Here is a 12,092-nt window from a genome sequence, read left to right on the forward strand (position 1 = left end):
CCCGACCAGTAAACCGGCGTGTGGTCGGAGAGGACTCGATGGGGCGGTTCCATCCACTGCTCCCAGTGTCCGTGTCATTGGCGCCTGTTCCCGCTGCTTAAAAAGGGTGGGGTCTCGGTACTCAGGAAGACAGCACGGGCAAAACGAGTCGCTCTGAAACCACTGGTTGTGCAAACAGAGGGGGAGGGCGCCTCCTCGCGATCTCACTCTCAGGCGGTCAGCGCGGAGCGAGCGGGTCTGTCTCCAGCCTGAACTCGGGCAGATGCAGAGGAGTGGGAATCAGGTCCATCACCCGAGCGCCAGCCAGGGAAGCCGCGCGAGTCTCTCACCACGTGTGACGCTCAGCCGGTGAACACACAGGACTCTGCGACTTCAGCCTGCAAGGTGCCTCCTCTGGGGTGGCCGGAAGTGTGAAGGGGCAAGTGTCCACTGGAGAGGGGTTATTCTGTGTCTACAGAAATCGCTTCCATCAGGTTATAGTTGGCGACACTCTTTCTGGAACAGTGACATCTGTCATCCTAACGTCATGAAGATGCATTCCTATCTTTCTATTTTACTCAAAAAAAAAAAAACAACCCTTAGTTCTCGGGGTGCCTGGGTGGCTTGGTCGGTTAAGTGTCTGACTTCGGCTCAGGTCACGATCTCACGGTTCGTGGGTTCGAGCCCCGCGTCGGGCTCTGTGCTGACATCTCAGAGACTGCTTCGGATTCTGTGATTCTTTCTCTCTCTGCCTCTCCCTCTCAAAAATAAATAAACATTAAAAAAAAAAACACCAAAAATAAACCTTGGTTCTTGAGAACTCCATCTTCCACGGCAGCATTTCTCAGCTACACATAGTAAAACGGAAGTTTTCTCTGATTCGTCCGAAGCTCCCATGCTCCAGAGTCGCAGGCGCTCCACATGTCCTTGCGTGGGAGGCAGTTGGCCAGAATGAAGGGAGAGGCTCTAAGTTCCGGTTGGCGTTGACGCATCTGCCTCCGGCACTTCCTGAGCGAGTGACCTCGGGCAGGTTACTCTTAAGTCCCTGTTTCCTGATCTCTGAAGGAGGGAGGATGGTGTCCACCTGCCAGGGCTGTTACATGGGTTCAAGGAAACCGTGACCCACACCTCGCACGCACGCACTGAGCACTCCGCCCCTTCTGGGGACGCCCCCTGTTGTATGGGGGTGGGGGTAGAAAGTGTCCCGCATTTCAGTCAGGGACCCTGGTGTCAGCTCTGCCACTAATTGGCCGTGTGGCCCCGGGACAGTCACCTCTTCTTCTGAGTCTGTGTTCTGTCATGCACATAGTAAATCCCTCACGGCCCATGGCCAACTCTGGGTCCAGGCGACAGACGTGGCCCTTCCCAGTTCCGTGCAGCCTCCTGGACCCCGTCCCAGCTTTATTTGCATGCTGGGGAGCTCAGCATGTCTGAACCAGGTACAGAACTCAGGGTCACACAGTCAGTGGCCCGAGGGGACGGAGGTCACAGGTATCAGGACCCTTCTGCCCAGAGCTGAAGGCCCCTCGCTCAGTCTTCTCAGAAACAAAGCCTGCACTTTTGTTGTCGCCTTGCCTGTGGGTGGTGGTCTAGCGCCTCAGGGGACCGCGGTCCCGCTTTCCTCACGCATTTAGAAATTTGGAGGATCTGGCCCCCATCACGGTCGCCAGGGCTTCCTCTGCTGCACCCACAGCCGGGCGAGGCTCCTGTGCTCCGGCCAGAGGGGACAGGCGGGGACACGCGGCCGTGGCCCACGGAGGTCACAACCCTGTGGCCGTCTTCATCCACCCCTGGGCCCTGAGCATGCGGGTTACAGACTGCGTGTGCTCTGTGTTTCCCCGGGGCTCCCCTACTCTCAGCTGGGGGTCCTGCCTCAGCTCCATGGGGAATGGGAATGTCTGTGTGGCCAAGGAAGTCCCGGTGTCCTTCAGACTGTCGTCAGGGGACCCATGGGTCAAACTATTTTAACACCACCACCAAGATGTTACATGTGTTTTCACTCATTCTCTCTGGAGTTTTCCAGAGGCTGCATGGCGTGTGATGTCTAAACAGATGGCAGAGGCAGGGATGAGAAACCCAGGTTAACTATTGAGCCAGACTTAAGATTGTCTGAACTGTAAACTGAGCCCACACTTTTTTGGAAAACATGTCCATAAAATGTGTTCATGTGTTTTCTGTATGAGACTCCTCTACACTCAGATTCCATGTTTGGAGATGAAAGCAAGCTGTCCAAAACTGGTCCATGCCGAGAAGTCATTAGTCAGTCAGCCAGCCATCAGTCAACCAAACAGCCAATCAGTCAACCAACCAATCAGTCAACCAAGCAACCAATCAGTCAATCAACGAGCCAGTCAACCAACCAGCCAGTCAACCAACCAGATGATCAGTCAACCAACCAGCCAGCCAGCCAATCAACCAGCCAGTCAACCAACCAGCCAGTCAACCAACCAGCCAATCAGTCGATCAACCAGCCAATCAGTCAACCAAGTAGCCAATCAGTCAACCAACCAGACGATCAGTCAATCAACCAGCCAGTTAATCAGCCAGCCAATCAACCAAATAGCCAATCAGTCAATCAACCAACCAGCCAATCAGTCAACCAACCAGCCAATCAGTCGATCAACCAGCCAATCAGTCAACCAAGTAGCCAGTCAACCAACCAGACGATCAGTCAGTCAACCAGCCAGTTAATCAGCCAGCCAATCAACCAAATAGCCAATCAGTCAACCAGCCAGTCATTCTTACAGGTGGTCTGCATTCTAGCGGAGGCTCTCCTCACTGAGCTGGCTGTGCCCTTGTGGCTCCCAGGGCCCCTCTGGTGCCCCAACAGGGGGACCTACCCCCTCACCTGTGTTGGTCTATCCTGAATGCTAGTGAGACAGGAGCCACGGGGACCCAGCAGCTGCAGGGTGGTTCCTGGGGCTGTGGCCACGGAGGTGCTGGGACCTCAAAAACACTGGATCCACAGGAACTCTAACAGAGGCCTGGGCAGCTGCACAGATGCGGACAGAGCACACAGAAGGCTATGCAAATCAAGTCTGCAACGAGACCCTTGTCGAAGGTATTCTGAAATTTTATTAATTGAGGTCTATTGGGAAAAAAAACCCTATATGCAAATATATGCACAAAAATCTCAAAAGAGCAGGATTAATACATGTCTGGGGCCTGGGCCCAAGGATTTGTAATCACTTCCTATTTAAAACACAGGAGACCACCCCCCTCCATTCTAAAAATAGCACACAGCCCTCGTAGAAAGTTTGAGAAGTGGGGTAAAGCATAAAAAGGAAAACAAAAACCACGTATAATCCCGTCACCCAGGGACGCTGTTAACATTTCTGGGGTAGCTCTTCTCTGCTTTCAAAACACCCCCCTACACACTTTACATGATTGATATCCCACCAAACATGCAGCTTTGTGTCCTGGCCTTCTCCCCTAACACCGAATTAGGGATGTGTCCCCAGGACATTACAATTCTTTGTAAGTGGGAGTGACGGCCACAGCACCGCTGGCGTGGGATCACCGTGCAGGGGTCAGGGGAGGTGGGCCCAGTTCTGAGCGGCTGCATTTAAAAGCGGGAGTTTGGGGGCGCCTGGGTGGCTCCGTCGGTTAAGCACCGGACTTGGGCTCAGGTCATGTTCTGGGGTTCGTGAGTTGGAGCCCCACATCAGGCTCCGTGCTGACGGCTCAGAGCCTGGAGCCTGCTTCGGATTCTGTGTCTCCCTCTCTGCCCCTCCCCTGCTCACACGTGCGTGCTCTCTCTCTCTCAAAAATAAATAAAAGTTAAAAAAAACTCACAAGCGGGAATTTCCCCACCTCCCAGACGGCGTGCATTTCCAACCCAGCGCTGAGCTGGTGCCGGGGCTCCTGCGGTCACCAGGGACGCCAGGCTTTTCTGAACTGGCCAGTCGGGGGAAAGCATGGTTCTGTTTGCCCCCGAGGTGTTCTAGGTGTTCTAGGAGTCGGGCGAGGCACTGCTCTGTGTGGCTCCGGGCTCTCAGCTCCCGCCTGAGGCAGGCCATGCAGCCCACGCCCGGGGACCAAGGAGAAGCCAGCCCTGGGTAGTTGGTAAAGATAGCACTTTAAAGGCACATCACCAGCGGCCCCAGCCTTTGTTGGGGCGTCGGATGGGGTGGAACTGGCAACATGGACACGGGGGGGTGGGAGGGGGGGTTCCGGGCCCTTCTGTGGGAACCGGCGGGGGGCTCCGACGCCCTCGGAGAGTGCTCCCTACATCATGGGGTAAGCGATGACGAAATAGTTGAGCTCGGAGTCGATGAGTTTCCTGTACTTCCGGTGGATCTCACGCAGCGTCCTGTCCTCGTCGTTGGTCTCGTACCTGTTTGTGTAAATTCGCACCTGCGCAGCACAGAAACACGACACGCGCACCGTGACTGCGCCAGGCCGGCCCCACGCTGGTCCCGGCCTCGGGCGCGCACGGTCGGGCATCGCCGGGCACAGCCCAAAGCCAGCTGCTGGGGAGAGGGGGCTCTGGGCCCCCTCCCGTGCAGGTACCGCCGGAGACAGACCCAGGGCCCCACCTTGAGAGTGCGCAGGGAACACTGCCCTTCCTCCTGGCTCTTCAGGATCCGCTCCACGAACCTGACGTCCAGGAAAGCCCAGATTTTGAAGTAGAACAGCTTCCTGCAGGATGAGACGAGGAAGCACAGTTCCTCGTCCAGGGACTCGTGGTTGTTGTTGAACTCAAACGTCAGTTTCTGGAAAGGCAGTGAAGGGGGGATGGGGTGGGGGTGGTGGTGCAGTGGGCAGAGATGCTGGGCACCGGCCGGGTCCTCCCACAACACGCCTGCGGCCCGGCTGTGGGTCAGACGACCACGGTGGCCCCAGGGCCCCAGGTAACAGACGGGACGTGTGGGTGATTTCACCCAATCTGCAAGAGGCATTTGGAGCTCAGAGCCCGAGGTGCTGGTCCCAGCCCCTCAGCCTCCCGGCTGGGCCACCAGACGGCCACCCACCCCCCCCCCCCCCCCCCCCACGGAAGGACAGTAACAGGCAGGCTTCAATTGAGTTATCGGCACTTAGAGGCCCTCGTTGGTGGTGGTGGTATTTGTATCAGTTGACCTCAATCGTCCCAGCCCCCCAGGAGGTCCTTGGAGGGACACAATGACCCCGATTTTACAGATGGGGAAGCGGCCAGGGGAGAGGGCCGCGCACGCCCCTGGGCTCCTCAGTGACTTGGTGGGTCTGGTCTGGAGTCAGACTCCTGTGTGTTGCCGGGACCCGGTACCGGAGGAAGCGGCCTCAGACCCGCCCTCAACCTGGAGAGGCTCCGAGAGGGCACAGAGGGCTTTCCCTGCCGGGTAGCCCACCCAAAAATGCCTCGTGCTGTGCGTGCACAGGTGAGCAGTAGCTGTCACCCGCTGTGACCCCGGGGCAGGGGCGGGGGTGGGGGTGGGGGGTGACGCGTAGTCCGGGAACATAGCCCGAGCGTTGGTCTGAGTGGGCACAGGCCCGGCCGGGAGCAGGCAGCAGAGGAGAGGCCTCTGCCCTGGGGGAGCCTCCCGGCCCTCGGCCCCCCTACCTGCAGCGTGTGCCGGAAGGTGGGCAGGAGATCCGTCAGCGTGGGCCTCATGGACCAGTCCGGGTCGCTGAAGTAGCAGCTTCTCAGACTGAGGCCCCGAACGGGGATCTCCTGCAGGAGGACCCGGGCCAGGCGCTCGTGCTTCATGACCCGCTCGAAGAAGAAGTTCACCTTGAGGTTGGAGGCGCGCCTGGCCAGCCTGGCCCACGACATGCCCCAGATGACCTGGCCGTGGGGGTCGTGGACGTGGCACTTGATGTTTATGGTCCAGAGGGTCCTGGCGTTGTTCTCGCACAGGCCGTCCAGCAGCTCGTCCGAGATGCAGTTGTAGTTGAGGGTCAGGGACACCAGGCTGCGGAACGTGGCCATGGTCTTGCTGAACTGGGGGCTGCTGTAGACGGCCAGGTGGTGGCTGAAGTAGTCCTCGATGTTGAGCTGGGACACCAGGCTCTCGCCCCGTGAGCAGCTCAGGGAGCCGAGCACGGCGCAGCCCTGCTCCACGGTCAGCCTGGCCCCTTTCAGGCTGAGGTGATCCAGCTGCCTTCCCGCTTTCTTCAAGAAGAAGCTCAGGCTCTTGATGAGCGAGCCGCGGATGCTGTTCCTCCAGACGGGACGGTCCAGCTCCAGGTGCTGCACGGACAGCGACTTCAGGCGGTTGTTGTTCTTGCCCAGACAGGACAGGAGGCCTCGCATGGTGACCTGGAACTTCTTGGTGAGCACGGCATTGTAAGGGTTCAGAAACTTGATCTCCAGGTGCTCCAGATAGCGGCCAAATTTCTTCACGTACCAAAGAGCCGACTCGAACTCGGACGCGTGCACCCTGGAGGGTCTCCCGCTGAACGTGATGGTCCTGTACCGCCACAGGTCAGCCGAGTACATCATCTGGTTCCACTTTCTGCAGACGAGGGCGGCCCGGGACCTGTCCCTGTCTCCCAGCCACCAGAACACGCGACGCAGGCACACGTCGGGCAGGGCGGCCCAGCAGCTCTGGTCTCGGGGCTGGACGGCTTGGCTTTCTTCGTCCATCGAGGAGCCGGGGTGTCCAGAGCAGCCGTGCGGTAGGCAGGGGCTTCCAAAAACGAGGAAACAAAAGCGACCGCTCGTCTTCTGTGGGGAGTAAAAAGGAAGCACCGTGACCTGCCGAACAGAAACCAGACCCCCTTGAATGAACTCGCAGCCCGGCCGCACGTGCAGCCCTTCCGTGAGGGGTGAGCCTCGCCGTGAAGGCCCGCAGAGACCCAGGCCGTCGGGGTCTCTCGGACACACGCACACCAGGACCCGCGCCCAGCACAGTCCCAGGAGTGAGAAGCCTGGGGACAGGGCTGTTCAGAGGAGGCGGCATCTGGGAGGGGCTTCGCGGGCTGCGTGGGAGCCGCGAGGCAGCCCAGGTCGGCCTGGCGGTGCTGGAGGAGAGCGGACGCACTCTGGGCAGAGGGCACCGTGGCGCAAAGCCACAGAACTGGGAACGAATGGGATCTGTTCACGTGCGGGGAACTAAAAATTGTCACTTCACTGGTGGGGGTGGGGGTTGGAGCCGGAACAGGGGGGAGGTGCCGGGTCAAGGGGCCCCGGAGCGATGCAGACAGAGGCTGCGTCCTAGGGGCCAAGACTGGAATTCCGACATGCCGGGTCCCCTTCTGGGGATGGGGACCCTGGCTTCTTGGCACCGAATTGCCGATGGGGGTGTTTGCACTCAAAGGGTTAGCGGCACATCAAGGGTCACGGGCGGAGAGCCTCCCGTGAGGCCGCTGGGGCCGGGCAAGGGCCAAGGGTCCTGCGTCCACAGGTGTTGTCAGTCTGACGTTAGAAGGGACCCTCCAGGGAGGGGGAGGATGAATGGCCAGAGCAGACTTTGGGCTCCGAGCCTGGGGCCAGGGCAGCGGGACCGCGGGGATGCGTGGGTTTATGCGTTCTTTGCAGGACACGGTGACTGGGAACTTAGAAGTGGGGACGACCTGGCAGCCGGGCTGCAGGCGAGACCTCTGCGAAGCTAGGGAGGCCCCGGGAGGGCCCGGCCACCGCCCACCTGGGGTGCTGGGCCCTGGGACTTTCTACAGGAGCCATCTGCTGAGGTTTTCCTGACGGTTTGATTTCCACGTTTCCCTGGCCTGAAACTTCTCCTCTTTCCCTTTCCCTGTCTCTCCCAGAGGCCCCGCTCTTCAAGCTCGCGGCCCTGTGGCCCCGGAAGGCTTCTGCCGGCTACTTGACCAAGTGGCCCGAGATTATCCTCACGGCCCACGAAACCGCAGGGCCGGAGGAGCTCTGGGAAGTATGTCTTTACAGATGGAAACTGAGCCCCAGAGGGGTGAGGGCGCCTGCCTGTGGTCACACAGCCCTCAGGAGCCGAGGGACACGTTAGTCGCATTACTCAATGCGGGACGGACATGTGTCTGCGCGTGAGCTCGTGAGCATCGCTCACTTGCTCTCCATGCCTGTCCCCGGCTGCATCTAGGATCCGCGTGCAACCGTGGTGGGCGTCCGTGCCGCTCTCCTCTCGGCTCTCCCTGTGACGGACCCCCGGGCGCCCCCGACGGTGGTGACGTGTGGGAGGCTGGTTCTGCCAGGTCCTCTGGGGCCCGGCGCCCTCCCCCACCTCCGGATCCAGGCAGACCTGCACGCGGGATTTGGCAGCGGCCTGGCCCCGTCCAGGGTTCCCCTCTCGCCCGTGTCCGTCCCTGACGATGATCCTCGCCCCAGCCTGTCTCCCGCGGGACTCACACACCCCTTGAGACCAGGGACGGCCTCATTCTTGTGAGTCGCACTTGCACACTGAACAAAGGAAGAGAGAGGGTCGTCTCTTTGTTCCCAGAACTGGGTCCCCAGCGCTTTGCTTGGAGCTAGGCGCGTGAGAGAGGCCAAGCCACTCCCAGAGCTGAGCAAAACCCTTTGCCCTAGCAGTCACTGGGCGCAGGAGCTCTCAGACACGGAACCGCGGGGTGGTGTGGGCAGAACCGATCCGCGGGCTGGGAAAGCCAAAAGCCACAGTCGGTACTGGGCACATCCTCCCCTCCTAAATGACCTCGCCAGCCGCAGGCCGCAGAGCTCAGAGGTCGGGTCCTGGTTCCATCAGTTGCTAGGGATGACCTCGGGCAAGTTAAATTTCTCTGTGCCTCAGTCTCCACATCTGAAAACCAGGGATAATAGTGGCGCCTCTGTCTTAGCGGCGGGAGGATTAAATGAGCTGATCCGTGCAGGTGCCTGGTGCGTATCAGAGGCTATACCGCGTTTGCGCCTGGTAAGTGGAGGCCAAGGCGCTTCTGGGGGGGGGGTCCCTGCTGGGCGCGGTGAACACACCCAGTTTGCAGGTGGGGAAACAGAGGTGTTGCAAGTTGGGAAAGTCTCCCTGTGAACGCCCGTAGAGAGCGGGAAGGGATCGGATCCCACCCCAAGGGCTCACAGACCTGTCCCCCAGGCGGGGAGCTGCCAGCCCGGGAAGAAACCTAAGGAAGCCGCGTCACCCACGGCCCGGAGGTGCCCGAGGACGCCTGTTTCCGGGAGGAGGCGGCAGGGGCCCCATTACCCGCTCACCGCGCCCCGCTCGTTGCGCCCGGTTTGGGCTGCGGGGACCGCTAGCCGCCCGCCCGCTCCCGCGCCGCCTGCGCTCCGACGCCGACTCCGCGCAGGCCTCCGGGACGCGCGCCCTCGCCGGCGATGAGCCTTTGTGACGCGCCCAGGCCTGCGGGCCTCTGCTGTGCCCTGGGCGCGAGGCCCCAACCCGGGGTCGCCAGGGTCCCCGCGGTGCGTGCGGGGGGCGGGACGGCCCCGCCAAGTGTCCCCGACCGCGCGCCGGGGTCTGAGGGGCCCTGGTCCGGGGGTCCCGGGAGGGCGGGTTCCGTGCGCAAAGGTGCGTGGGTTCAGGCACCAGCGGGGAGGGGGCCGGAGAGAGTACTGGGGGCCGGGTCCGCGGGGTGGAGGAGGGGGGACGGGGTCTGGGCCGTGGATGGGGCTCGGGGTTGGGGAGGGCCAGAGGGCAGAGGGCCGGGGTCACAGAGTCGGAGGCGGAGCGCAGGGTAGGGGCGGGGTCCGGGCGTGTCTGGGGGCTGCGTGCGCGCGACCGAGGGTGGGCTTCCCTCTGCGATGGGGAAGAGGCTGTGCGGAGCTCGGTGCCCGGCCTGTGGGAGGAGGCGCTGCGCTCTGCCCCCCCCCCTTCCTTTCCCCAACTCGGAAGTGGTTCCCACGGGAAAGCCTTGGCCCACCTGACTCACCTAAGACAAGGTGTGAGTGGGTGTCTAACGCACCCACTTTCCATGGCCCTCCCCTCCCTGGCCGCCCTAGGGTGTCCCTAAAGGCCAGGCAAAGAGGCAGGGGTGGTGGTGCATGTGGGCCTCTGACACCAGCCTCCCGGCTCCGGTGTGCGTCCTGAGCCCCGGCATGCCCGCCCCCCCCCCCCCCACCCCCCGCAGCCGCATCCTCCCTGCCTCCTTCCTGCCTTTCCCTGCGCGTTGTCCCTTCCTGTCCTGCCCGCTCCTAGCGCCGCGTCTCTGACCGGGAAGGACCAGTGAGGAATCTCAGGAAAGGTGGACAGCTGCCAGAGAGGGTATTTTCAGTCTCCAGAGACAAGCCTGGGTTCCCCAGGTGTCCAGACTACAGCCCAGATGTCCCATCCACGTGCCTGACACCTGGGATTCCCAGGCCCAAGAGCCGGGGGCCTCTCTCCTGGTTTCTCTGCAGCTGCTGGCAAACCAGTATCTCCGTTCGAAGGAGAATAGTTAAACCTTTTCTTGTAAGAGGAAAAAACCCAAGAAGAAAATCCTTCCCTTTTCACAAGGAAAGACTGCAAAAGGGGGGGGGGGGGCGGGAAGACGGTGTAAAACGCAGTCTTCTCCATCTGCGCACCTTTTCTGTTCCAGGTTAGCGGGAGGTTCTCATTCGGTTTCCTTTCCCTGAAGCCGGCCGCCAGCATTTCTCCTGAAGAAATGCGTATAGAAAACCTGGTGTGTTTAAAGTGCAAAAGCCAGTTCCTGGGCTATGTCTCCGTGCTGCTGTCCCCGGTCCCCAAAGCACAAACCCTGAGCTGCAGGTGGCACCGAGGAGACACGGAGGAACCTTCTGGGGGCTTGGGACAGGAGGGACAGACTAGGGAAGCCACACCGTGCCCTCTTATGTGGCTGTTAAGAGAGAAGAGCCGCATCATCTGGCCTGGAGACATGTCCTTGGGTGTTTGGGGTCAGAGGTACAAAGCAGTGTTTATAGTGGGACTCCCAGTGTGCGTGTTTATATAATCGGGTTGCCAGATGAGATGTAGGGTTCCCCGTGAAATTTCAGTTTCAGGGCCACATTTTTCTAGTATAACTGCGTCCCATGCAATTATTCTGTAACTGTTTCTGTCCCAAGGAATGCATTTTTACTTGCTGGATCTGGCAACCCCGTGACGTAAGGGTGGGGGAAAGCGTGGAAAGAAAACGCGGATCGTGGGTGGCCAGGGTGTGCGGCCCCAGTACCCCCACCAGCTGTGGAGCTCGCCACCTTTGCAAAATGGTGCCCTCGTGTGCTCATAGAAGTAGCTAAAGAAGTTAGAAAGGAACGTTTAGGTCTTTTTTTTTTTTTTTTTTTTTTTTTGGTAAGGAGCGTGTGTCATATATGAAGAAAAAAAAGGCAAACGGCAGAGTAATGAGTATAGTGAGATAATATATGGGGAATGAGAAACAATTTAAGCCCCACGTGAACTTGTCCGGGTTTGCATGAGCGAAGGGAACGTGTTCAGAGCATACTGACCAGACTGCCGGTGTGGGTGTCCTAGGGCCCCGGGGCGGGGAGGGGAGGTTGTCAGCTTTCCCCTCGTGTGTGACATTATATCAGCCGGTTACAACCAAATCTCGTACTTCTGTGTTTTGAAAAACATCCGATAATGAAAGCTTGTGGTCACTGCTGCTTTTGTCTTTCAAATGAGGCCTCCGGTGTGTAGGCTTCGGAACTCCGTCCACGTGGATTCCATGCTGGATCCTGCCTCCCTTTCCTCGTATAATCCCAGAGAAGCTCCCCGTCGGCTCCGTCTAGCTTCCTTGGCTGATTAACCATTTATAAAGAGCTTCCTGTTGAACCACGTTCTCACGATGGTCCGGTAGCTCCAATGCCAACTCTTATTATTACTAGGAAATAATTTAGGATGTAAAAACTTAGCGGCTACAAACCCCGATCTGCTGGAGGCAAGCCACGACAGCTTGGATCCCGCCCAGGACTTGTGCTCTCTGGGCCTCCGCTGCCCGCTCCACCACGAGAGCCGGCCCGGCGCCCTCCGCTTCGTTCCCTCCCTCAGCACGCGTGCAGTGCTCGCGGCGTCCGTCCCCGGGCTCGGAGCCGGAGGCACACGCTCAGAGATCCGGCTCAGCCTTCGAAGGCGGCCCGGTCTCCGGGAGCTCACGCGACGAAGCCGGTATCGGGTGCTCTGAGAGACTTCACTTGGGCACGCGGAGAAGGGGCCTGGAGAAGGGCTGGCGGCCGTGTCTGCAAACATCCGGCAGCTCTTGGGGGGTTTTAAAAACACGGTCCAGATAGTTCACGGCCAGGTAAGGAGAGAACAGAGGCAGGGCCTGGTGTTGATTCAGGGTCACACTGAGAACTGCGCTCGGGCTGT

At 59.9% G+C, this 12,092-nt stretch overlaps 1 protein-coding gene across 3 annotated transcripts; it reads right to left on the reverse strand.

Moving 5' to 3' along the window:
- Positions 1-4,038: 4,038 nt before the first annotated feature.
- Positions 4,039-9,152, reverse strand: FBXO39 (F-box protein 39). 3 transcript variants are annotated; one of them, XM_043582724.1, is made up of 5 exons: positions 9,047-9,145; positions 8,130-8,287; positions 5,519-6,625; positions 4,518-4,694; positions 4,039-4,335 (listed from the first exon to the last, which is right to left on the reverse strand). In XM_043582724.1, exons 3-5 carry the CDS (start codon positions 6,542-6,544, stop codon positions 4,207-4,209), a joined length of 1,332 nt encoding a protein of 443 aa, XP_043438659.1. In that variant the 5' UTR covers positions 6,545-6,625; positions 8,130-8,287; positions 9,047-9,145; the 3' UTR covers positions 4,039-4,206. The 3 variants fall into 3 exon arrangements, with proteins under 3 accessions (XP_043438659.1, XP_043438660.1, XP_043438661.1); XM_043582725.1 differs by lacking the exon at positions 8,130-8,287 and having other exon boundaries at positions 9,047-9,152; XM_043582726.1 differs by lacking the exon at positions 8,130-8,287 and having other exon boundaries at positions 9,039-9,135.
- Positions 9,153-12,092: the final 2,940 nt, after the last annotated feature.

The sequence above is a fragment of the Prionailurus bengalensis genome, chromosome E1 (assembly GCF_016509475.1).
Source record: "Prionailurus bengalensis isolate Pbe53 chromosome E1, Fcat_Pben_1.1_paternal_pri, whole genome shotgun sequence".
Taxonomy (NCBI): Eukaryota; Metazoa; Chordata; class Mammalia; order Carnivora; family Felidae; genus Prionailurus; species Prionailurus bengalensis.